This window comes from Telmatherina bonti (assembly GCF_933228915.1).
Source record: "Telmatherina bonti genome assembly, chromosome: 5".
Taxonomy (NCBI): Eukaryota; Metazoa; Chordata; class Actinopteri; order Atheriniformes; family Telmatherinidae; genus Telmatherina; species Telmatherina bonti.
Window position 1 is genome coordinate 14,676,377 of NC_136623.1, and position 26,599 is coordinate 14,702,975.

The following is a 26,599-nucleotide window of genomic DNA, read 5'->3' on the forward strand; positions in this document are numbered from 1 at the left end:
AAAAAAAAAAAAAATCGATTTTTTTTTTAATTGTGCAGCAACAAATCCTGATAATCGATTTTTTTTTTCTATTCAATTTCCGACCCCTACAATGCAATAAAATAAATTTTTGGCCATCAAAAATAATCTTGTATAGTTTTCTAATAGATGCAAGTCCATAATTCATAATTCACACCACTTTCTCTCCACTTGATGCACAGTATATATCAGAGATAATCAGGCAATGTCAAACAATTTTGTCATAGTAAGCTGATGACTTTTTTGTTTGTTTTTTTAAGGAGTAGAAGTTTATTTTCACTATTACCTAATATTCAAATATTGCACAGAATAATTGCTGGAGTTTAAAAGTGCACCCATATTTTTTTCTAAATTACTCATCAATCAAGCTTTATAAACTTAAACATCAAGTGATAAGCTGGTTGCTGGACTGCTGTGCACTTGGCACATCAAAATGGATTAAATTTGCTCAAGGCCAAGAAGTGTTAAACTTTTTATATCCCTGGTGCTAAACTCTTTGAGAGCCATGGTTTCCATGCCACATGTACAGGTTCTCAGGCTACTACTGGGGAGAAAAAGGACTGTCTGTCTAAATGGGCTAAGCAATCAATTTGCATTTCCTCAAACCACTATCCATCCCACGGACTGAGTGATAGAGGGCCCCCCTTTTAATCATTTACCCACGCACAGGGCTCACTGGCTGGCTGGTGGCAGTAAGCGATACAGGACTGTAAACCAAGAACACAATCACAGATGCAATATCACAACGGCCAAAAAAATTATGTATCAAAGCTTGCTTCTGTTTGTACTAATGCATTAATGTCTTTTGAAATGAAAGTATAAATCTTACTCCTAAAACACTTAATGTAAAAGCTGGCCAACAATATACTCTGTGTGAAACTGCATGTGTTGTGTTCTCAGAGTGCTATCAGCAAACACCATCCACTAATGGCAGGTCTGGTTTTTAAGGCAAACATTCTCCTTGAGAAGCTTGAATGGTATGTTTATTGTGGAGGCATAAGTCAAGTAAAATAAAAATATACCAAAAACTAAGATACCTACACTACAGGATAAACTCACATTTGTCTTTTGGCTCAGTAAAACAAACCGATTATGGGTAATAGATCATCACTTTCCACAACTGTCTGCATCAGTGGGCGCTTAGTTGCTGGGAAAACACCTTGTGGTCCCATACGCCATTAATGTTGGTGACACACCTGAGAGCAGCTGAGATGCTAATAAAAGAATAGGCAGCAGAGAGGGATCTCCTATTGAGAAGGAGGGAATGGGCAGAGAACCAAATGCTATATCATGTATCACTGGCTAATCAAGAGCAGCTAGGATTCAGTTTATGATCACATAAGTGGAAAGCATCCGTTACAGAGGAGACAAAGCCAGGTGGTTCAGACTGTTAAACTGCCATCCTGACCAAGAAAGGGACATTCACTTTTTCATGGACAGGCAACTGGGTTCATTGCCAGGTCCAGACAAGTATTTACAAGTTATTGTGAGGTCACCTATGTACAAACTAAGATTTTTTTTTTTCTTTATTTTACTTAAAAGATTCAGACTGGTTATAAGCTAAAAGAAATATTAGATGAAGATTTAAGACAAAAAAAAAAAAAAAAAAAAAAAAAAAGCCTACCTACTCACAATTACAGAATGACACATCACTAGTAATTTAATGTTTTCAGCACTAAGCACAAGCATGACAAACAGGTCAATTACTATACTATAGTTATTGAGATCAGTTGGAACTTGACTGTTGACCAAAAACCCGGGGAACCTGAAAAAGGACAGTTAACCCTCTGTCACATGTTCTCGTGTGACCTGCTGTGGTAGGTTAGAGGCAGCAGTTCTATACTAATACAAGTGAATGCCAGGCTTTTGTTGGGAGGCTAATTTAGACCACACCGAGGAAATAAATTAAACGAAATCAACTTCTCGGCAACCCTGACAAATACAAAGTATTCAATAATATATATTTCAGTAAAATAATTCAACTTTGAAATTCGACAGTTCAAGCCGTAATACGACTTGAGGTTTTTGGGGGTTTTTTTTCTCAATGAAACGTTTGTGACGCACGTAAAGTCAACGTAACAGTAGAGGCGTTGACGCTCCCCGGTTACAACTGCTAAAACTTGCCGATATGGAAACTAATGATCCATTATAAAACTGCGCAACAAGCAGTAAATACATAAGGTTGTACTTAAATTGGTTTTTTTTGTTTTTTTGGGTTTTTTTTTTTTTAATTGCTAGAACTTGAGATAGCGGCCGAGTCACATAATTTTGTCACACCGGAGTCTCGTCTTACGAAGGATAACCAGTAACGATACACCCGGGGCACATAAACTTCTACTTACACTACAACTGTAAAACTCAACAACTTAGTAATAAAAATGAATTACCTGTAGTTCCGATTTCCATTCATGAGGTCCCTGCCCGGTTCACTTCCCGGATCACAGATGTCAAACGTCTGGAGCTCCTCCGTTAACTCCGGTGTCTCCTTCAGCGACACAGCGCCTCAGCAGCGCGCTAATTGACAAGTGTCCTGATCTTTGGTGTGAACCCCCTCACTCCTCACGTACTGTCAAAAGGGGCCCCTCAGTCGTTTCACCAGCCCAGGTCGCCGCAAAGCACCGTTTCCACCCCCCAGTCAGCGTATGAAATCGGATTTCACTGCCACTGCGAAAGCTACTGGCTGCTCGAAGACGCTGTAGCAGGGAGAACCTGTTAGTTAGCAAAGTTAGCTCGCTAGCCAGGCTCAGGAAAGTGGCAGGAACAGACGAGAGAAGCTGTCAGGATATCATCACAGCGGGGTCAGCGAGTTCATATGAATCCTTACCAATAGCTGGACATTAGCGAAGACGACATAAATTCGAATCTACTGACAGCGAGCGTCGGGGCTGCTAGTGATTAGCAAGCTGGCTAGCTCGGTTGATAGTTGGATTTCTGACAGACGACGGCTACTTTTATGGCGTTAAAAACAGCTGTTAACACGGGGCCTTTTCCCAGGCGCGGCAGTCCAACGACGTCGTCCTCTGTAATCTGTATCCCGGGGCCAAAACAAAGGTGTCAACGCCGCACTGTTTCTGACGATAAATGTCAAGATTTCCAGGCTGGTTGACAGATAAACTCTGCAGAGCTTCAGCCAGCCAGCTAAATATGGTGAAGTTGCCTTTCTGACACCGACAGGAAGAGGTGGACTCTGTGTCAGCAGACGTCAGAAAAAGCAACTCCGCCTTCAGCCAGAGGTAATCCCACGTTTATGAATATATTAATGACATTTTTTTTATTCATACATCACAGCATTTGCACGTAGAGATGTGAGGTTTTGACTTTAAAGTCACGGATCATCTTCAGTAACATTTAATAGGTAAACAGCAGGGCCGGATTAAAAGTGCACAGGCCCCTGGGCCAAGATTGTTCCTGGGGCCCCATTCCACACCATAACATTGTAAAAACTGTGAATGATACACTGTGAAACGACGTTTCTAACATCTATCAGTCAGCGGTACCAGTAGCAATACACTAGACACTGTGCTGTAACTATCTGGCTTTTATATACATTGTTTAATTTCCAAACTACTGGCATATAGCCTATGTGGGCCCCACATGGGCCCTCAAGGGGTGTGGGCCCCTGGCCAAAATGCCCATTGGATAATCCGGCCATGGTAATCTGTACTAAATTCTACTTCATATTTTTGCATTCAAGGAAAAAAAAACATTATATTGTAAATAAAGTCAATCCCATAAAACCAAATTAACAATCCAAAGAACAAGGGGTAATAAAAAAACAATTTTATTTTTCTTTTAAAAAATAACCCTCCCCAACAGAGTTCCCATACTATCACACACAGAGCCAAAGTAATATGCTTCCATGTCCTCTCATTCAAATCTATTGGGAAGTGCTATGACAAGGACTGTTCTTGATCAGTGGCTTCAATATTGCTTAGTTAGACCATGAGGCTGTGTGGAGAGGAGTGGTCTCTCCTGTTTCCACGATACATTTCTAGGGTGACTGTAATTTTGAGTCTCCCTTTGCAAGGTGCTTTTGTGGCTTCAGTGAGTGAAGAACTGCATCAGGTGGTGCACCCAGTGGTGCTGGGAAATGCCCCAGACTGATTTTTGTTTAGCACAGATGTGGAGTTGAATACCGGCCCCAACTGTGAAAGGCCCAGCTTGTGTTGGGCCAAAATACATAAGAGGTAAATATTACATATTTATATATACACAAATCACCTTGGACACAATGGATCAGTAAAACGGTGTACAAAGGCATTCTGATTATGCAAATTCATCAACATGATTTAAAAATCAAACTCATCTGATCTCATATTTTCTAAACCCTTTCAACGACAAGGGGCTCTGACCATCAGACAAGATTTGAGGCGCTTTAGGGGCAACTGAGGTGGAATTTTGAGACTGTCTCCACAGTGCCCTCTTGAGGATACACTCTGACAATAGTCACAATATTCATAATGATGAAAAAAGAAATGCAGTCTTAATAACAATTACACAATCGAGGCAAAACAACTGACAGGCAGTGGTGAGCACAAGGCTCCTACCTCTAAGAATACCAAAGTAAGGTGGCTCAGAATATCCAGTCAATAAAAAAATAATAATTACATGCATTTTTCCATATATCCAGATTGTGACTTTATGTAAAAGGCAGGGCATATTAAGTAGTAGTTAAAACATAAAAATAAAAATAAAAAAGGCCCACCCTGTCCAATGTAGCAATCCCCTATCTGTGCCGCCCATGCACACAGAGCACCAATAGGGATTGGCTAACACAGGGTAGGGGATTGGGGCAGGGGATGCTGCAGGTATGTGATGCCAAACATGAAAACAGACAGCAAGGAGAGAAAGTTATGACAGAGAAGCCTATGAGTAATAGTTGAGGGGAAATAAGTGCATTTGACCATGTTGGTCTCTACATGCTAAGAAGACGACAGAGAGCATACTCTATGTATGTGCTTCTATTATCCAGGCTATGAGTTGTAAATGCCTGCAGAGGAAAGAGCGGTTTAAAAACAGGACATGGGGAAGGAAGATGTGTATAGGTACGCAAAGAATTGCGTTGGAAGAAGTCTAGAATGCACTATGTGGCGTCAACTTCACCGTTACACGTAAAAATGTGCACAATGATTGGAACAAGGTCGGTGGCTGAATGCAAGTTCAGCTTTGCAGCACTTGAGTGATCACAGACTGTACGTTTTCCTGTTTTTCTGATTTACAGAGTAGTGTTAGCCTAGCCTATTGGCATTGTTCTAAAAGTTATGCAAGTGTGGATGTTAAACTCCAAAGTTGTCTGTGTCAAGTCTCATGAAAGAAGTTCACCATTTTTAAGTAAAATATATCAATAAGTAAACAAAACAAAGTGCCTCGTAAATCCTAAAAGAGCAATGTCTACAGAAATAAAAGATTATCTTCCTGTTTAAGTGCCCCTTTTTCCACTGGTTGGCATCACTTTTGGCTGGTTAATTATGCTGGTTTAGGTGCATGGGGTGCAAGTATATTTGATACACTCTAAGCAAATGGTCCCTCTACTTTTATGCTAAGCTTGCCTCTATAGACTGAATCTCTAGGGACTGGCCAACAACGACAGAGTGCAACAACACTTCTCTCCTGTTTCTATGATATGCTACACCTGCTCCTTCTGTCTCTGCTAATATCAAGACCAGCGGGCTAGCCTCACATGTACTAACAAGCTCTTTATGTGCAGGACTGGTGGCACCTACATGCTAACACTAAGTGCTAATGTACCATACCTCAAATTCCTCGAGGCGGTTTAAAAGAAAATAACATTACAAAAAATTAAAAACATGAATGTAGTTCATGACAATGTTAAAATGACACATGTAAGTGTGCGTGCCCAGTACCACCCCTCTGGAGGAACCCCGTGCTAAGGGGCTTGGAACACTGGCATCCGGCTTTCGGATGGGTAAAGAGGCAGCATTGTGGTGGCAGTAAAAAAAAAAAAAAAAATTCAGGATTTTTTTTTTCCTCCTTTTTATCGCCTATTTTTCCTCCCATCCGTATTGCATACTTACATACATAGGAGTGTGAAGGTAGCGTACAATATAATTACACAATAATATCCACGTTTTAAAAATTCAACATAAAAAGAGCAATTGTCCTGATAAAGTAAAAACAAAAAATGACAAGAACAATATTCATAACCTTTTGAGTGCATGAGACTGAAGAGTCTGCCTGTGTTTACAGGAGAAGGGCCTTATGATTTATGGATCTGAGAGACTGAATGGCAGGTCTGTGAAGGATGTGTAGTGGGCAGTTGTTGGGAGTAAGGGATGGGGATGAGGTGGGAGTGGACCATCTGGCCACTCAGGTACGTATGAGGTGGGAGAGAACGATGGTAATGATGGCTGGTGGCGCTCAGGCGAAGTACATGGTCCTCAGAGTGTCGTGATGAATCTGAACAGCTTTGGCCAGTGCCTGGGGGTCCCGACCGTTACTCTGACCGGATACATGGCTGCCCTCTCCACTGCAAAGCCACAACAGGGAAAGCAGACACTGAGCAAAGGCCAGACATGCTCTACATTAGTCTGTCAGAACAACATCTAGTAGAAAGCAGCATGTTCAGAACAAATCCCTTCAAATGTCTCTTTATATGCAAGAAACAATAATGAACAGTTTGATTTTGACAGGCATACTTAACAGTGTATAGTAGAAGTGTGTAATGCTCTTCATAAACCCACTAACCTGTCATGTTCTTTGTCTACCAAATGGTAGCGGGCACGGAAGGCCACAAGACGAGCATAGTATGCTGGTGCAGGGATGGAGACTGAGCGGGTACAACGAACGTAAGTGTGGCACAACTGGTAGGTTAGAATCTGCAACTCATCCGCCGTGAACCGATTGTCGTCCCATAAGACATAGTAATGAGATGGTCGGCTGGTACCCTAGTGAAACATGCAAATAGTAGTAATCAGAAAGTACATTCGGAGGGAAAATGGATTTAAGTGTTATTAAAATTCAAATCTATTTAAAATGAATAGATTAAATGATATTATTTGTACCTGTATGCCTGCATGGCTGCACAGGTAGAAGTCAAACTCAAACGGATGAGTGATGCTGGTGTCCACTGTAGTCCCTGCAGGTATATTTCCACTCTTCCCAATCTGTCAAACAAACAAAAAAAAAAAAAAAAAAAAAAGATGATGGAAAACTAGATGCCCAGTATAAAAGCAGAACACAATAGAAAAGGACACTCACCCTTTCAGATTTGTCAGCACAAAAGAGGCGTGTGTGGTGGCGTTTCTGTACCACAATGTAGGTGATACCGGGCTGGTAGTCTTTCTCCAGCTTAATGCATGCGTCTCTGATGGCCAGGAGCTCATAGTGGAGAATCTGCACACAGAAAGACATTTTATTAAAAGTCAAGGCTTTAAAAAAAAAAAAAAAAAAAAAAAAAAAGCCATACAATTTGCTAGCATCACATTAAGTCGCAAACTCAAATTTTGAAAATGACACATCTAAACTCAATTCTTCACAATGTATTTTAGTGATCTATGTCAACTTGCATACCTGTGGCAACTGTCCCTCAGGAACACCATCTCTGTAGAAAATGATCCTGGTGGGCTTGAAGCGGGTGGACTTGTAGAACTGAATTAGCAGCTCACGCACCATATAAGATAAATCTTCGATTATTTCCTGCCTGGGTCTCTGGACGCGCACGGTGGCACAGTATCTGCTGGGATGGGCGTCCATACTGCCTACCACCTGGAGGCCAGTGAGCACAGGGGAGTGAGTGCAGCTGAACATGACACCATCAGAGTAACTTTGCATAAACTCATCTATCAGGCATGGTGGAGAAAAGGAACATTATGAGAGTAGATTGTCAGTCCAACTAGCGTGGAAGAAAAAGACTCAAGACTGCACCAATGTGCATTGAGTCCTTTCATGAGTCATTGTCCCACTGTGTATATCTGAATATTCACATCCCCAAAACTCTACACCTGAGAAATGTGTTTGGGTCAGGATCATTTTATTTGTTCTAAACCTCTAAGTCAAATATGCCACAATCACATTTTTTCATACGCTTTCTGCACACCCCAGATGCTCCGAACATACCCACTCCCTTCTCCCGCTCTCTCTGCGTGACTCAATCATTTGTCATGATTGCTAAGCAACAACACAGCCAACCATAGCTGAGCTGAGGTCAAGAGCGTACGAGAATTGACATCATTTCCTTTTTGAATGTGAGTCAGTGACAAGCTTTTTTTTTTTTTCCTCCTCCTCTTTATCCTTACCAACTCCTCCCTTCATTCTTGTATCCTTTGTTCAGCTTCATTTGTCTAAACAAAAACCTGGCTGTCGGCATCCATCATCATCTGCACTTAAAAGTTGCACCGAGTTTGTGTATTTATCTTGTCAATACATTGAAAAAGAAACGTGAGTCTGAATTATTGATTTACATTCAACATGTCTTAACCCACTTGGAGGGGATATGCAACACAGGGTAGTTGTTAAAGCTAGTTTGAATTATTAAAACCACATTTTTTTCCCCCTTCAAAAAAAAAAAAAATTCACAGAATTAGTTAATAATTCTATGAAGATAAAAATAAGATCACTCAAGCAAACATAATACTTTTAATGTATTTTCTGCGACATTTCAGTGATTTTAATGCTTACTGTAGCTTAAAATAAAGTCTATTTTCTACTTCCAAATGTTTTAACTGTGCTGAAGACTGAATGTGCTAAAGGAACCATTTTTGGCTGAGGCATTTTTCCCTTACCTGCATTGTGATTCTCAGTGCTCACCCAGTGTCCCTGTAACCAAGCAACTACGGCACGTGTGCTGGCTTTTCTGAAATCTTGAGGTCATTTGCATTATTTACATGTTGTTGCTATTTTTCTATTTGACTGTTTAAAAAAAAAAAAAAAAAAAAAGAAGAGCTCTGCTAAATCTGGAATCTCAACGCTGAACTGAGGAGGGATTTTGCAATTTGCTCAAGCAAGATTTTAACTGGTGAATATTCATATTAACGTCACTGTTTTGCTGAACGCCTTTAAAAGTATGTCAATAGAAATGCAGGTGTTGAAATTTCTGGTTTTAATCTTTTTGTCCTTAAAAAGTAACTTAAAATATCGGTGACTTCAAGGTGTGTGACGCAAGCAGAAGACTGCTGTATCACACACAAACAGGAGACCCTCATGCTGATTCACTGGCACATAAAAAGCATCTCTTTGACCAAATGGTGACAAAAAGATTTTCATTTGTAGCTCATCAGAAAAATCAAGAAACCTCATTCAAACTGATTCATCATAAAACAACATTTTTTTTTCCCTCGATAGGTAAGCATTTATTTTTATGACAAGTAGTATTAAGAGAGGATATCAAGTTACCAAAACCTAAAAGCCCTCTGGTGCTTTCTACACATGGGTTTAACCTGCACGCCCACATTCGACAAGCGGCTTAGTTTCCCTTCCTTTTCCTGAGATTGTATTCGAGCCAAACAGGTATTGTTTAATGAAGGCGTGATTTTGGAGACTTACAGCAGTAATGGAAGGCTTCTTGCCATCTCCAGCTGGGGGGTGTGTGACGTCTGCTCCCAGGAAGATCACCGGCTGCTGGAACACAGCTGACCTGAGAGCATAATGGGGGAGGATATGCAAATTACATTTGCTGAACAAGGTGGGACTGGGTTGCCTTTGTGTACTTATATCAGCACTACCTTCTGAAGCAAATTAAAATAATTTTAAAAAGTCTGAGGCAGTAGAGTTATTCATAAGGCGTCATTACAACCCATGAAATTATAGTATTAAAAAATCCGTTTTATTCAACACCTTTTCCAAAAGTTGTCTATTACACTAGTGTTGCACACATGCAGGTGTTGTTTAAAGCAGCTCCTACAGAAGCTCACCGTTGGTGAGGCACCAGGATGTTGTTTATGCCTCCCAGCTTTACATTGATCTTGAGGCAGAGGTTGGAAAGAGTCTGAGGCGATGTCTTCACTACGTTCTTGACCTGGACACACTGTGTAGCCATGCCGAGGAGAGTGTCTCCCACACGCTTTACCTCAGCTGGAAAGGACAGTTTGGAAATTAGACACTGTGGTAGTGGGTTTTTTTTTTTTTTTTTACATTTCTTTCCAGTAACATGTCTAGAAGTTTCTTGATAGTCATAATTTAAGTGCAATTAGAAGAGGATTTAGTCGATTCTTTGACTAAAAACAACACGTTTTTCACAACTGTTTTTCAAGCTCTCATCGTAAACCACAAAAATACTGGCACTGTTTATAAATTGCAAATAACAGACTTGTGTGATTTCAAAAAATCATTTTCGCATGACGGAAAACTAATACAGAGAAAAAGACCAAACTTATGTTTGGAAAAAATATTTCCTTGAATTTTGCACTAATACAATATATAAACAGAAAAGTTGGAACAGAGAAATGTTTTCCACCGTTACGCCTTCTCTTTTAAAAACAGCATTTGGGACCTCCCATTTTGTAATTTTACATATCATAATGTCCAAAGCATTTTCAGTAGGGGACCTCACTGGACATCATTGATGGGTGGCAGCATGCATTTCTCCAGATTATTCCTATCTTATACTAAACCATTGAGGACACTAGAACAATTTGTGTTGATGTCTGTCAGAACTGTTCCTGAGCTTCTGCAGTCATTTTCACCTTAAAATCATATGATATTTAATATAATGCCATTTAATATAATGTGGGATCATTGATCAGTTTAGGTGAATCATGACTTTCCATCAGACATGACGTTTTAGCCAACAGATGTTTAAGTTACAAATAAATAGAAACATTGTATACATACCAATTTCAGGTCAATTTTGGAATAAAATAATTTAGAGATCATTTAATTATGCCTAACAGTGTCACAACGCCCTAAGAAATAGTTGCAGTAATTCATTTTATCAGCGCAAAATACCAAAGCAGGCTTCAATGTTAGAAATAAGCTAACAATACCATAAACTGGAGTTTTTCCTGGCAGGATGACGATGATGAGCTGAAGTCCAGAATAGGTGTTCTTCAGGTGCCTGAACATTGGCTCCACACTGTCTGCTCCCTGGGCGTATTTACAGAAGCACGGTTGCCCCTGAATTGGCATTCCAGCATCCTTTGAGATTTTACGCAGCTGGTCTGTGAAGTTCCTGAGACCAAACCACGAAATGGTTGAGACAAGTGACAGCAAATAAAACAACAAAAAGCCAAGCTTCAGACTAGCTTTTTGACTGCTAAAATAAAAGATGCTGTTGTCTTTTGAAGTTTTGTCTGCCATTAATTAATCAAATAAGTGTAAAGAGTCTGAAAATAATTACATTTGTAAAGATAAATGTGGGCTTGTGGTCATCCTCTCCTGTGAAACTTCTACATTACAAGTAGACCTAAATGTTTACTTCTATCAAACACAATGAATAATAATAAAACATTATATGTGGGAACTGTTAAAAAAAATTATCTTCACTGCGACTCAGTACTTACTTGAGCACTTCTTCTCTACACTGTTTCTGGGGGGCAAAGCAGGCAATAGCCCACACTTTGATCTCAATGCCATTGTAAAACTGCTTTCCCCTCATGTCCCACACTCCCTGATTGGGGGTTGCTATGGCACGGTTCTGTGGATGAGAAGACCAAAAGAGGAACTGTGTAAGCAAAATTAGGTCAAATTTGTTTTAAGTGGGAAAACGTGCTACTGCATAAAGGCTATTTCTATTAGCTGGCAAACAATGTGTACCCGTCCTCCATACTGCAGAATAGGAGCTGGCAGCACTCTGCCTGTCACTTCTGCCATGTCATCCTTCACTTTGATCCCAAACTCCTGGATGTACGGGTCCAGGTTGAAGTTGGCGTTCTTCATCTGTGGGGCAAGAACATGGTTTAATCTCATTGCCTCCAACTTTCACAAGTCAAATATTCTCATACGATATGTCATACCAGCCTGCTGATCTCCTCTTGTCTGTCAGGTGCAGAGCGAGCTGTGGCTTTTATCATAGTGGAGGTCTGATTATCTGTCAGTTTCTTGATGCATCTTTGACCAGCTACAATGTTACACACCTGAAATGAGTCAGTGCATGGAGTCACTAGAGTGTTGGCATCAAAACTAATTTAAAGTCTCTGTTCGAGCACATGTTATGTGCAGTTAAACTCTTTAGAAAGAAAAAAAACACAACGGCTATATAATCTTTGAAGACTTCCTCACCTCCAAGGGCAGGTAGGTGTGCTTTTGCTCCTGCCCCACTTGTAGACATGGCAAGTGGGGGTATTTAAGCTGCAAGTTGTACTTCTGCTTGAAGTACTGGGCCACTGTACATTCAACTGTCTGCCCACTTTCAAGCTGGAGGGGGAACCTGGAAATACATGCTCATCAGCATTGGGTCATTATCATTACGCACATGAGTAGATGCCCAACCACCATTAGACCTGGCTTTACAGTTGCCTGGATGTCCCTTTTTGCATTAAAATATGCTTGTATATAAAAATATGTACAGTTGAAGGATATCATCAGTATATCCCCTCTCTTATGGGCTGGGGAGTGAGTTCTTCATATATTAGTGTGTCAAGATAATAAATAAACTGCATCTTTGCATTTACGTTTGGTGGCTGGCAGGACGTCTGGTGACATTGCATACGCGGTACTTCCTCTTCATTTGGCCACAGTGGGTCACCTCTACTTTCAGGCCTGCAGAAAATAAGTGGAGTAGATAACAATAAATGTTAAATGACATTTTGTATTACATCATCTGACCTGAAATGACCACATCCACCGCTGAACAGCATTACCCATCACCCTCATAAACACACCCAGTAAGTCCTATAACTCCACTCTCAGGTTTGCATAGCCCATGTCCTTCCTAACTATTGCCACCAGGACAAAGAAAAGTTTCACAACAATAATTTCCTAACCTTGTTTAATAAATATTTCATTGTGATAGACAGTATTACGTATCACTTGAACTTCTTTCTATATCTTATTGAATGTTTTTTCCTCTAAAAACAATGGGAAACCAGAGCGGTGGACACATTTATAATACAGGTAATCAGTGGAATTCAATTTTCAATTGTTAATGCTGACATTTAATTAGAGCTGAAATTGATCATTATGTATCCTAATATCCCATATTCATGTATAGATACATACATTTCAATTCAGTTCACCAAATAAATTGGTGCAATGGATTCTATAAAAAGATCTATAACATTCTCATTAGCTCAAAAGTAAAAACACAAAAGATGACCGGAAACAAAATCTTCTACAATGGACTGTGCAAACAGTAAATGAGGAAATGTTTCCCATAATGCTTATGGGTGTATTGATTTGGATTTACGTGATGTGCAGGAAGTAACTTCATATGGCAGCTAGTTGCCTACCTTTAATTTCCTTGGTGAAGCGAACCCTTTGAGAGTCTGTTAGAGTCTTGGGCTGCTCGTCAATGTTGCGAATGTCCAAAACCTCACACATGAACTCGATTACAGGCTGGGCTTTGTAGAAAGCCGTGGCAGACACTAGAGGGAGACAGATCGCAACAGTTGTGTCATATACAACTTTTAGGAGCTTTTGTCACCTCTGATAGCACTCACAGTCAAAATTAGTGTTAAATTCATTTCATACATAGAAAAGCAGCAGCCTTGTTTTAAGACAGAAGATCAACATCTCTAAAAGGTTCAGTTCCTGTGTTATCACAAACAGAAGATTTAGCTTTTATACATGTGTATTCTGATGTTTTCATCTAGTCATGCCATTTCAGAAAAAAAATACTGAGATCACTGAATGACAACACTTTCTTAATGGTAAGCTCGTTTTCAGTGACTCACCATCAATGTTCAGCATCATCTTCCACATGGCAGGACGTACAGACTGGTGGAAGCCAAACCAGACTTCCCTTCCCCCTCCTAGTGGATGGTAGTATCCTTCAGGTGGGGAGAAGAATGAACGGCCCACTGGAGTGTACCTAATTCAATGAGTGTGAGATGAGAAAATGATGAGTGTGCAAATTTAGAGCATGATCTAAGCATGAGCTCATTTCCAGTTAAGTTGCTCCCTCAGAAAAAGTAACCTAACCAGAAAAAGACAGGACAGATTCTGAATAGACTTTTTCGAAAAGCAGGGAAATAGAATCCACCGTCAAGGACTTCCAGTTTCACCATTTTCAGATCATGTCCTGAAACCAGTTATCTCTATCAGAATTGTTTACTTTCACACAAGTCTCAGCTAACAAGCATCTTTTGTCGAGTCATGCCTGTAGGCATAATGCTACACTAAGACTCTGCAGTGTGAATTAAAGAACAAGGTCTGCATTGACATGCTTTAGCATACAAACAACATAAAACCAGTAAAAATGACCAGTTTGGTTGGAGTTGGGGATTGTGTACATAGCAAAAGCTTAATAGACAGATAGGAGTCCATGTGTTGGACAGTTCTGCACTAGTGCAGCTAGAACTGTAAAGTTTACTATGGCTTACCTCATAGAGGCCAAGTGCCGCATAGCCACATCTAGGGCTTGAACTGAGTCGAGGGGGACCTGCAGCCGCCCGCTGACTAGAGTCTCCTGCAGCAGGCGCCATGACACCTTGGCCAGCCAACGGATGGACACCTTGAAGATTCGATCCTTACCTTCACCTGGGATAGTTACCTCAAAATCCACCTGGAGAGGAAGAGCAGTGAAGAAAGAGGGTGCAGAGGAAGAAAATGAAAAGAATGTATAGTAGGATGTAAATCCTCTTTCAAACAAGATTCCTTGATTTCAAACAAGGTCTTATGGGATATAAACGTCCATGAGCTTAAATCTGCATTTATTTTTTTGGTTTATTTAAAGTAAACTTCACTGAGGAAAGACAGCTTTTTTTTTTTTTTTAAAACATCAAGAGGGTGAATTATGGAAAACTAGAAATCCTTAAAGTAAAATAATAGACCTAAAAACATAAATAAGTTCAACTTTTAGCTGTTCTGCAAATTCCAGGTATGTAAGACACTTATTCATTTCAGTTAAAACCTGACTCCCTCCATAACATAATGTTGTAATTGTAGAAATTATGACTTTATGGATAATAACCATCACCTTCTCTGAATACTGAAGCCTGAACATTCTTTGCATACATCTCACACTTTAAAGAAGTGTAACTCATCAGTACGAACTCTCAGCGAGGAATTTTAAGTAGCATCTGAGGGCTTCAGGACTGTAACTGAGAGGTGCGAGTAGGAAATGTCAGTAAAATCCAATACAGACACAAATGTTGCCTCAGTCAACAAATGCAGTAAAACACAAGTAAATTGCTGCTGAAAAAAATGAATGGACAATTATTTTCTTTCAATGCCAAGAGGGAGAGAAAACGGCACAAATATAATCTTAGGAACAAAGTTTGACAAAACAGCAAGTTGGCGAACTAAAAAAGCAGACCTATTAAAAAGCTAATTTTTGCTGTTTCTTAAAAAAACAACAACATTTCTTTATCCTGACAATAAAAGTAATTTAAAAAAAAAAAAAAAAACCCAAATGAAATTTTAAAAAAAATAAATAAATACAATAATATAGATAAGTTACAGTGAGAAGGGATTATAAAATCAAAATAGGCTACTTCTTGTCCAAGAGACCAAACTTCTCTTCTTTTTTCAATTTTTCTTCCAAATCTCTTCAGGAAAGTGAATCAAGCATATTTAAGAAAATACTTCTTTGTGATTAGAAATAACAAACATAAAATGCAAAAGTTTGGGGTTTTTTTTTTGTTTTTGTTTTAAAGACCAGACAAAGACTTGTGTGCACAACAGCAGCTAAAAGTGAGCAGATGATTTGCAGAGCAAGTTAGATAATCCCTCTCCCAAAGAGGAACTGTGTAAACTCAATCTGGACAATGATTAAGATAAACTGTATTGATCCTTGTGGGAAAATGTGTTGCCTATCCCATGATGGGACACTGTAACAGAGAAACAACAGCAGACGTTTACCTTCTCGCTCCCGATAGGAAGTGCTAGCACCGTGTAAATGTTCTTCTTCCCATCATACACTGGTTTCCTGTCGCCAAATAGCTGGGGCTTGAAATGTTGAACCATGTACTCCACCACCTCTCTGCAGGAGACAACAAACACAATGGGATTAATGTGCAGCAGAAATAGAAAGAAATCCTACTTTGTCGATTAAAACCACCACCTGATCACAATATCTTGTCTCTATTGTGTTCGGGAGGGACGTTTCCTAATATGACAGAGTATTGATCAAGCAGGATACAGCTGGTGTGTGTGATATCTCGTGGTCATGGGGGTAGAGGTAAGGACAAAAAAAGAGAGGGTGCAGGTTGTAGTTTAGGGCAACGTTCAACGCCTTTGCCTTCATTTAAGTGTGGGGGATGCAGATCAGTTCAGAAAGGAAGAGGTCAAAGGGCTTGACCTTTGCATGCCATCTTGGACCCTTTGTGTCTCAAATCCAACAGGGACCAAGATCCTCTCTACAAATGAGAGGAGACCGCAAAGGAAGTGCATTTTTCAAAGTTTATTTTCTTCAACAAGTTTTCTGGGGCATATTAGCTGCATTTAATTACAAAAATGGGGGAAATTTATTCTTTTTTTTTTTTCTTTTTACACCCATCTCAGTCTGAAAGACTCAAAGCTCAAGGACTGCTTTTCCATAGTTCCATAGAAAAAACATGCTATTAGAAATAAAACAGGAATGTTTAGATGACATTTGTCAAGTTTTTAAAGCTGTAGAGGTCATTATACAGTAACTTCATCAGGGATGGGTATTGAAAATAGGTGTTACACTATTAGAGGTCCATGAAATGTTGGTCTCAAATAACACATGGGCTTATGAACAAGCAGTTCTGCTCTGCTTCTGATCATTTATAGTAAAAGTCCACTGTAATGGTGAAGCTGTAAGTCCTTCTCTTATCACTGACATACTTTTATATGCTGGAAACATTAAAAGGTGTTGGGGTGCTCTTGCCAATTTTTAGCCAAATTCTACTTTTCTCATAGCATGTAGTTTCTCCACCCTGCTCCCCATCATGGTTGCTGTAAGTTTGTTTCGCTCTACCCCTCTTTCAGGTATCCTCCTTCTCCTGCATCATTCTCATTGCCTGTTGCTCCTCTTGACATCACTTAGGCCAAGCAGGAAGCATCAAACTACTGGTTAATGACTGGTTTACATCAAAACGCCTTAAAAATTGCATCTTTGAAGCATTCATTTGGCTGCTGATAATCATAAACACAACTGCTGATTTGCATTTTCTAACAGACAGATTAACCTGACTTTATGGTAAAATTCCATACTGTCACAAAAACATGTACAATTAACATAGAAAACTATTTTTTTAATCATCCCACTGCCAATGTCAGTGGGGTAATTAGCCTTTGCAGGAAGAATACAGCATCACAATGACTCCCAGGATGATATATATATATGTTAACAAAAAAAACAGCTCACAGAACAGTCAAAGAACAACTGCTTTCTTGATAACCACAAATAACTGATCACTCATGAAGCTTATGACTTATATTTACAACTATGTTAGACCACACAGGTAATTCCTTGTTGTACTTTACACTGGAGAGAGGGAATGCCTTGCAGGCGTGTATATTATATTTAGAACAATATTGATTAAAGCTACAAGTGATGATAAGCTGAGCATTGAGGTTTTCAAAAACCATCAATCAAGCATCAGTTTATAAGAGCAGATAGTATTTGCAAATCTGAGGTCAGTATATTGTTTTACCATAGTAGAATCTTTTCACGCATATCACGACTGGGTTCTACTTTTATTGCAAGTTTTATTTGTAATATTGGTAATTATGAGTACTATCAGCATCACCATCGATAACATCATATCCCTACACACCATGTTTGCTCATAAACATCTGACTTCAAAACAACCAGAAGCTCCCATTCCAAACGTCTCTCTTTTGGATTTTGTTGTTTAGGTATCTGAAATGAAGATGAACAATAATCCAAATGCCTGATGCCATTAGCAGCATGCAGTGGGACAGTCAACAGAAGAACTCTTGGGCTACAGCCAAAAAACTGACAATAAAACAACATCATTATAGTCATGCTTCTTGCCAGCTTGAAAACATGACTCCACACATCAGGCAGCTGTGGAGCACGATAGCCCACCACTTTCTGCTGACAGCCGCCACTGAGCATGACAGCATTTAAGTTAAATAATAAAAAGCAAAGAATGATGAGTAGAAAAGGAAAATGACATTCATGCCTCCGTGAAAGAATTAATAATCTTGAATCAAACATGATGAGACATAAATTGTTTGCAAGGTTGCCAATTACTCTCAAAAAGGCAGACAAGAACTTCTTTTCATTTTGTACGGAGTTGGCTCTCTGGGGAGCCATGAGACATATCTGCTCGGCAAACAGACAGTACATTTCCCCGATGAGCTTTGGCGTGCATTCTTTATGTTGTTCAGTGCTGGGATTAAAGTAATGAATGCTACAAATCATGGACATGGTGATATATTTTTGTTGTAATGTAGTACAGATCAGACAACTAATTGGCTATTAAAATAACAAGAGGGTCTCAGAAATGGGGGGAGATTCTTGTCTTGTCTCAGGTCAGTATAAGAGTTAATTATTGCTTGCTGTAATTTAATGTTTAATTTATCTCCTCTTGCTTCTTGTTTCCCCAGCATGTGCTTTTCATTTACATTCTGTGACCCGTCATGTGCAAGGAGCTGAACTGAGCAAATGATATATACTAATATTAACTTTATCAAGGGTGATAAGCAAATGGTTACTAAAGCTACAATACAAATTCTACTGCAAGCAACCATCAATTCAACTTGAAAGATTACCTTACTTAAATGAGTCACCAGTTTAAACAACTGGTCTAATTTAACCTACATCAGACTCCACATCTCACATCACAGCTTAACCCTTTCATGCATGAATAAAAAATACAAAATAAAATAAAATAAATAAATAAACATTATTTCACCTCTACAGACATATGCAATGACACTTTTTTTTATTAGAGATATTTAGAATTTATTATGTATGTATGATTTATTTTTATGTATTCTATAAAATATTTATAAAATAAAATATAATCATAATAACATTATGGAAATCTATAAAATAGAGCTTTATTATTTTCTTTTCATATTTATTGCAAAGGCAAACTTGTGCAATTACATTATGTTCGATTATATCATATTTATTAATTCTCCAGTGAGTGGAAACGTACTGGATCACTCACAAACATCCACTGAAGTGGTTCATTTACAAAAATACCATCCTCATTCATGGATATGTAAGAAAAAAGCTTGTAAATCGGTGTCCACTACACGGCCACTATCCATGGGAGGATTAATATAATTTTAAGGTGAAAGGGCAAATTTAGTTCAAATTCACTTCTAACTCCATTATTTGTCAAGTTCAGTCACTTTGGCACAGCTACTGTAGTGTTACAGAATACACTACATCTTGCAAAGTTTTCAAACTCAAGGGATGCCATCCTGCAGGTTTTGTGGTTTCCCTGCTCCAACACACTTGATTTAAATCAAACGAATCCTACAGCTTCTTGTCAACTTCATCAAGATGATCCATTAGTTTTACTGTGGTGTGTAGGAGCACAGAAAAAACAAAAACCTGCAGGATAGCGGCTCTCAGAGATCTGAGTTTGACACCAGTGTCCTAATGTCAAACTAAATCCTATTAAGAGTTTAGTTTGCATTTTAAGCTGGGGTAGGTAATGTTGGGGAGCTAGCAAGATGTGAAAGTGGCACACTGTCTTGGCTTCTCCCCCTCTGGTTTTGCTCCTTGCAAGATCCAAGGCTTTTTTCTTACCTCCGCTATGGAGGTTATGTTTTTTACTGGTGTTCATCTGTTTGAGTTCAAAATAACCCAAAATGTTAAGGACGGATTTTAATACATTTTTGCGAGTTATTGGAAATGTGAAAAGGAAGACGTGGATCCAGGAACGTTTTTAAAGCTGTGGCGGAGGTTTGTGCTCTCCGTGTGCTTTTCTAGTTCACATCTTTTTCCACTGATTTTCTCTTTCTCGGCTGTTTAGCAGGAGGAGGCAAATGAACCGAGTCTGAGCAATCCTTCCTGCATTTTCTCAGCCATGAAGACGCTTAGAAAATATGAAAAATGAACAACTTCAATTTGGCCCGGACATTTTGATTGGTCAGAGTTTTTACAGATTTACAGTAAACTGAGGGGTCTAACTATATTTCTTATTGTTCATGTTTTAAAAATGTACAGACAACTATCAGGACAAGGAACCACGTCACCCAGAGTAAAAAAAAAAAAAAAAAAAGTCTCTGAGCAAGATTACCTACCCCAGCCTAAAGCACCCTTTCTATACAGGTACTGTTTTCACTTTGCATTTTGCTCTTTAAAGTCAACAACACAATTTTCAATGCAGAAAAGCCCTCTGTTATAGAAAAGGAAAAAAAGCATTTAATATTATATGAAACTAAAAAAAAACAAAAACACATAGACCACAGGTTAAGTGGACTATGTGTTTCCATAAGTTATTCACTTCTAACTATATCATTATTTCTTTTTTCTGCACAATCACATAAAAACAGTCTAGGTAATAGATTAAGACTTAAAGAGCTATGCTTCTGCCTCAACTTTTAAAACAGATTTTTCCCACAAAAGTAAATGGTGTTTAGCCTGTAAATATGGATAACTGTATAAAAAACACCAGCAGTTCTTGTGCTGGAAGTGGTTGCTTCCACAGCCTTCTAAAAGACTGAAAACATGGTCATTGCCAGTGGCTGCTGGGGTTTTTATCATCAAATTCCAAACAGTACCTCACAGCAGGTATTTTAGCTGCCTGTTGACTTATTTAAATGCATGCAACACTGTGTTAAGTTGTTTGTTAAAAAAAAAAAAAGAAAAAAAAAAAAAGAAAGAAAAACTGACAAAAAGTGATCTTTAAAATTTAAGTGGGACATTGGGACAAGAAAAAAAAAAAACAGACACTTTTTTGACTGAAAGTGTAACCAGTCATTCGGCATATTACCTGTTGACTCGTCGTGGGCACTTATCTGGCTTAATGTCCACCTCATAGTGATAGACATCCATCTTTGGGATCTCCACTTCAAAGTAGTTGGCCAGCAGCTTGATGGGCTTGCCCACAGTGCCCATACCTGGCCGGCGGGGGGCATGGAACACCTGCTGCAGGGGTGGGGGAAAGACCCCCAAGGGCACTGGACCGAACAGAAGACAAGGAAAGAACACATTAGAAGGCATTCATCTAAAGTATGGCCAAACCAGGAATGGATGACAAAATGAACAACAAGATCAGGACAGGAGGTGGCAAAGGAAGTGGTTAGAAACAGGAGGAAGGGCAAAGAGGGTCACAAATGTGGGCATAAGCCAGGAAGGAAACATAGGCAGGGGTGAAAAAAAAAAGATGTGATAAGTAGCCACAGGAGTCAACAGCAGGGACAGGAAGGCAGGGAAAGAGATGTCAGGAAAGAAAAGAAACATTGTCAAAGAACAAGTTAAGCAGCAGATATCTCAGGGCAGGGAAAAACAGAATTAAGTCACATAAGGTGTGAGCTACAGGGTGATGAAGGTGTAAAGAGCAGGAGGAACAACTAGATATGGGAGGAAAGACAAGGGAGGGAGAGAGGAGAACAGATACAAAAAACAAACAAGGGCAAGGACGAAATAAAAAGTACTGTTACTTCAAACAAAATCACCTTATACTTACATTTATTAACATATTACCCACTATTCTGATAAAGTGATTAACAGTTAAACTCAGACATTAAGTTATAATGCATTTTCTTAACAAAAATAACAATAACCTCACAAGTCTACAGATAAAGCTACGATAAAGATTATACAGTATAAACTTCTTAAGTGCCAGAATTTTCAATTGATCGAGGTAGAAAAAAAAATATTTAGCAACTTGACAGATCTATTAGTTCACAATTTTTCTTTACATCTGAAGGAGACTTTCCAGAAGCTGTGGTCTTTTTTAGGTAAAGTTATACTTGACGCCCTCCATGTCACTGTAGGAACTAGGGACAAAGCTAATGTGATCAAATAGACAAATAACCCAGAGAAATGAACATATTTAGTTAATACAGCTGAAGTAACCTTCCTGGTTTAACTGCTCTGTGTAGACAGCTGTCCTGCACAACAGCCTCAACAGACTTAATTTGCATGATCTTCTCTGTACCATCAGCATCGGTGGAAAGTTGGTAAAACTCTGGGTTAAGTTGGTGTTTCAGATTCTTTAAATAAAGACTGAGGCCATTGAAGTTCCAGGTGTTACACTGATTTACTAAATGTGTCTCAACTTTTTGAGAAGTAGGAACTAGGTGGATGCAAATGGGACTCAAAATAAGCCCAATTCCTGCATCCAACAGACTTTGCATGTTTACTTTTGACTGACTTGTACCATGTAAGCTTACAGACATGAGCTGAGTCCAGTAAAAAATTATTGTTTCAACCTTATGTGGTAAAATGAAACTACATTCCTCCAAGATCAAGGTGCAGCACAAGAAAACCAATACAAGACTATGTAAGACCACACAGGGTAAACAAAAGAGTGTAAAACCTGAAAATATTCACGGGCACAGAACAGAATGACAACAAATCATAGAACCTCACTAACTGTACACATTGCATGACCTCAGACCCACTACTGAGTACTTATATGTGCCCAAGCGAGCTGTAGCTCTTAAAAAAAGAAAAGTTTGATTAAGTCAGAAGGTCTGATGGAGAAATAGGGGAAGGGTCCATCCTAGGCTGATTGGTATATGTGAGGCTAGCTGTGACTCCTGCCTGAGAGGGGCCCACTACTTTAACCTCTGGGTCCCCAGAGAGCAGCCTTCCTTCATCCCAACAAAGACCCCAGCTGCCCTGCTCCTCCATCTCACGCTTAGAAATACATGGATGTACGGCAGAGGGAGCGCCCTTGCTACGATGAACACACTCATACACAGAAACAGAAAGGGCCCCCCCTCTACATTCCCAGCCTCACCATGGAGACACCATGGCAACACAGTATTGTCATGGATATCAGGGGACTTATGTTTGTGTGTGCATGTGTTGGGCTGATGGTTGGAGGAGACGGGAGGAGGCAGGGTGCCACCCCGGTCATGCTGAAGAGACCTTGGCCTCTTTGGTCTTGCTTAGAGCATGTTCCCACATAGGGTGGAGGTGGCTGAGCATCCTAAATTGGGAAAGTCCTGCTTTAAATAGCTGCAATTAAAATCTTTGACTTACACATACCACTCGAGTACACATTCCCTAACCCTAGAGACAGGACGCATAATAGCCACAAAAAAACAAACATGCTGTACTGAGAGAGTTTGTGTCTGTATGTGGAGAATCACACATCTGACAAACACTGTAAACACAGACTCCAGACATGTGGTGGCCACACATACACTATGGGCAAGAAAGCATGTATGTGCGCGAACATGTGAGCGTGTTTCGATTGTGATTGTTGCACACTCACTCACTCACGCACGCACGCTGATGCACACTTCGCCCTCGTGCCAATGAAGGCAGATGGTGAGAAGCGGAGGCAGCGCTCACACATATCCCAAAACAATAGCGGTCTCTTGTTGGCGGCAAGACTTACGGGAGAGTATCACAACATGGAAGACATTCACTACTTGCTGACTTTACAATGACGCAACAAGCCAGAAAGACCAGGACACATGTTAATTACTTTTAAAGTCATACCTAGTGATACATGCAAGTGGTATTGTGTATTTTCTTTTTGGTTCATTTCTGGCCAGCTGAGTGAGTTACCTGTTACGGTCTTTCAGTAATATTTTGAATTAAGATTAAGCATATCAACATAATTTGAAACAGACATGCATTTTGAACCTCCCCATTTGAACCTCTTTCAATGTCATAAACAAAAAAAAAAGTACAATATAGAATTTCAAAGAAATTATATTAATAAAATCCCCAAATCTGTTAAAGCAAACTCATTACAACAAGCAAAAGACATTAACAAGACGTTCAGTTTCTTTGGCAAAACTATGTTAACCATGGGATAAATATATCAGAACAATCTGGGGGGGGGGGGGAAATCATCCTGAATTGTCACACTTCAACCACAATGGCAAGACTTTAAAATGAGGGGCCCCAAAGGCCCTTCCCCCATCCTAAAATATAAAAACAAGCCTACAGAATTGAATTAAATGTATAAAGCATGACACTGTGATCTACAACCTCTTGCTTAACTGTGCAAATAAAACCAGCCTAAAGACACTAAAATAGGACTCAGAAGCCACCAGTATTTTTTTGTTTGTTTGTTTGTTTAAAAGGAAGAATTAAGTTAAAGCATCCTGTCCTATAAATGCTCAAGAGATTAAAGGTTATTTTATTATAGTCAAGGTTCAATATTTTCCACAATAAGTGGACTTTAGAACTGGGCTGACAGTGAAGGGCTTCCCATTTTGTGCTTTCATTGCTTGCCTCCACACCTCAGTGTCAAACAAGAATACTGCCAAATAAAGGTTATCTTGGCACTGATAAGAATTGGCTGTAAATCTGAAAATAAAACATGTAGAGGAATAAGAGCACTACAAAATGCTATGCAGCCCAAATCCCTCAGTCTCTCCCAGTGTAAAAACAGGTCCCATCAACTCATGCAGCAAATGTGCACATATCACTATTGAGATTATTTTTGGTTTTTTAGAAAATAAATTATTCATGCTTCTCTGCAAATGGAAGGCCTGGGGTTGTCCCTAATGTGGCATGTAAGATGCTGGTATTAAATACGGTTTAAACAAGCGCTAAACAGTGTGAGCAACCATCTGAACAGGGAGGCTGGTGTGTGTGGGGCATGCAGGGAGCAGCCAGCTGCTGCTGCTGGAAGGCGGGCTTCACCTCCTTCTTCCTCACAGAGATTCCCACGACCTCCCTGCCCCCGCGCATGGCTGGAGATATTATCAGCAGTCTAAAAGACGTGTATATGTCTATAAATCTGGATGAATAAGTATTGTGCCTGCAGCATGCAAGAGATTTCTCCATCTCACTCTAAAACCTTGAGATGCTAGAGAGGGTTGACACCAATCCTCCTTGCACATCTCTGTGACGCTGGGCCAGGGTATGATGCCCTGCTTTTCCCCCAACTTCAATCCGCATCTGCAGCTATATTTGTTCATTTATTTTATTTTAAACAACTTAAATGAAGGAACCTACCAGCGCCAGACGGTCCCGGCTCCATCCCATTCACTTAGCCGCGCGGATACAAGCTAGCTAGTCCCGGGGTGCTGTGGCCAAACCGCCGGCCCCTTCAGGCTGGAAGCGTCTCAGACTTCCAGCCCCCTCCTCTCGGCGTGTAGTCTTCTCCCTTCTCGGTGTACCCCCGCCCCCTGCCCCTGCCAGAGCCCCCCAGACCAGCAGAGGAGGTGAGGCTAGCGGCGATAGCTGGTAGTAGCTGGTTTGACCCGCTGCAAACGTCGGAAGGAGACAGTGTTTGGTTTTAACAACTCTTCCTCCGCAGCGCAGCCTGATCCCCCCCGATGCTGCGATTGAGCCGATTGGCCACGGCGCTGTGATTTCTCGGCGGTGTGTTGTTGCTCCTGCTCACCGTTCAAGCAGGAATCTCCAGTGGAACAAAAAAGGCCAGCCCCTCAACCCCCTCCCCCCTTAAAAAAAAAAACCATGAAAAAAAATCTTCTTTGCGGTTTAAAAAAAAAGGTAAAGGAACCGCTGAGGAACTCGCTGCCACATCCTAGTGGTTGAAGGTGGAGTTACACTGCAGATATTTAAGCGCTTGCCAAGTCACCAACTTTAAAATGGATGTTTCATTAACAGTTATATGATTAAAAAAATACAATTATATGCAGCTAATATAACATCTTTCTAACCATTATTAATTTTTTCAGTGTATGTTTCATCAAGAATTTGGATGAGGTGAAAAGTGTACTTCTAACAACACAAATGACAAGAATTATTTGAATACAGCGATGTGGAAACATATATTTTTTAATTTACAGAAAATCCTTTGAATTCGAAATCAGATTTTTTTTCTTAAAGTCAAGTGAAGGGGAAGAAACAACATCACAACTAATTATTTGAGTTTTACCTTTACTTTTATGATTTATGATTTTTTTTTTTTTTTACCAAAAACAACAAAAAAGTATGCATATATGTTCATTTCTCTGCAAGCCCTTACCTTATTTGTAAAATAGTTGTAAAATATGCTGCATTTCTACTTTTATATTATTATTCAGCAGTTGTTGTTTTTGTTTGTTTGGTTTTTTTTTTATGATTCAGCACCTTATCACCGAAACAAGTTCCTAGTCTGAAAATTGTTCAAAGACAATGGCAATAAAAGTCTTGCTGATTCTGACAAAACAAACGTGTGGGGAACATCACTAGGTAAAAAAAAAAAATCAAAAGTGCACAAAGATGAAAAGGAGTTATCCCCCTATAAAAGACTTCAAATACAAAAAAGGTACTGTTAACATTATACAATGTACAAAATCTTCAGAGCAGCTTCTGCTACCATTAATTGCCTTTTAAAATGAAAGCATTGCTGATTTCTGCAAGACAATTTTCCCAGTCTGATAATCACTTTTATTATAAATCAGCCATATATTTAAAAAAAAACAAACATATAATACAAATGTGAAAAGAATGTACAAATAATAATGGAAAATTAGTAAAGCC

General features: G+C 39.5%; 2 protein-coding genes across 4 annotated transcripts in view; both read right to left on the minus strand.

Moving 5' to 3' along the window:
• ago3a (argonaute RISC catalytic component 3a) overlaps nucleotides 1–3,042 on the minus strand; it is a 25,909-nt gene extending 22,867 nt beyond the window's left edge. For all 3 annotated transcript variants that reach the window (XM_079241201.1, XM_079241202.1, XM_079241200.1), the window contains exon 1: nucleotides 2,406–3,042. In XM_079241201.1, coding sequence (XP_079097327.1) covers nucleotides 2,406–2,424 — 19 coding nt within the window. In that variant the 5' untranslated portion in view covers nucleotides 2,425–3,042. The remainder of the gene's footprint in view (nucleotides 1–2,405) is intronic.
• Nucleotides 3,043–5,972: 2,930 nt separating this feature from the next.
• Nucleotides 5,973–25,148, minus strand: ago1 (argonaute RISC component 1; the record flags this gene model as incomplete). The annotated part of the gene is made up of 19 exons (XM_079240328.1): nucleotides 5,973–6,505; nucleotides 6,724–6,923; nucleotides 7,041–7,142; nucleotides 7,237–7,371; nucleotides 7,549–7,743; nucleotides 9,520–9,610; nucleotides 9,888–10,047; nucleotides 10,959–11,143; nucleotides 11,475–11,608; nucleotides 11,728–11,850; nucleotides 11,928–12,047; nucleotides 12,193–12,340; nucleotides 12,585–12,672; nucleotides 13,362–13,496; nucleotides 13,806–13,942; nucleotides 14,454–14,635; nucleotides 15,934–16,054; nucleotides 20,964–21,150; nucleotides 25,124–25,148. 19 exons carry the CDS (start codon nucleotides 25,146–25,148, stop codon nucleotides 6,397–6,399), a joined length of 2,577 nt encoding a protein of 858 aa, XP_079096454.1. The 3' UTR covers nucleotides 5,973–6,396.
• Between the last annotated feature and the right edge of the window lie 1,451 nt (nucleotides 25,149–26,599).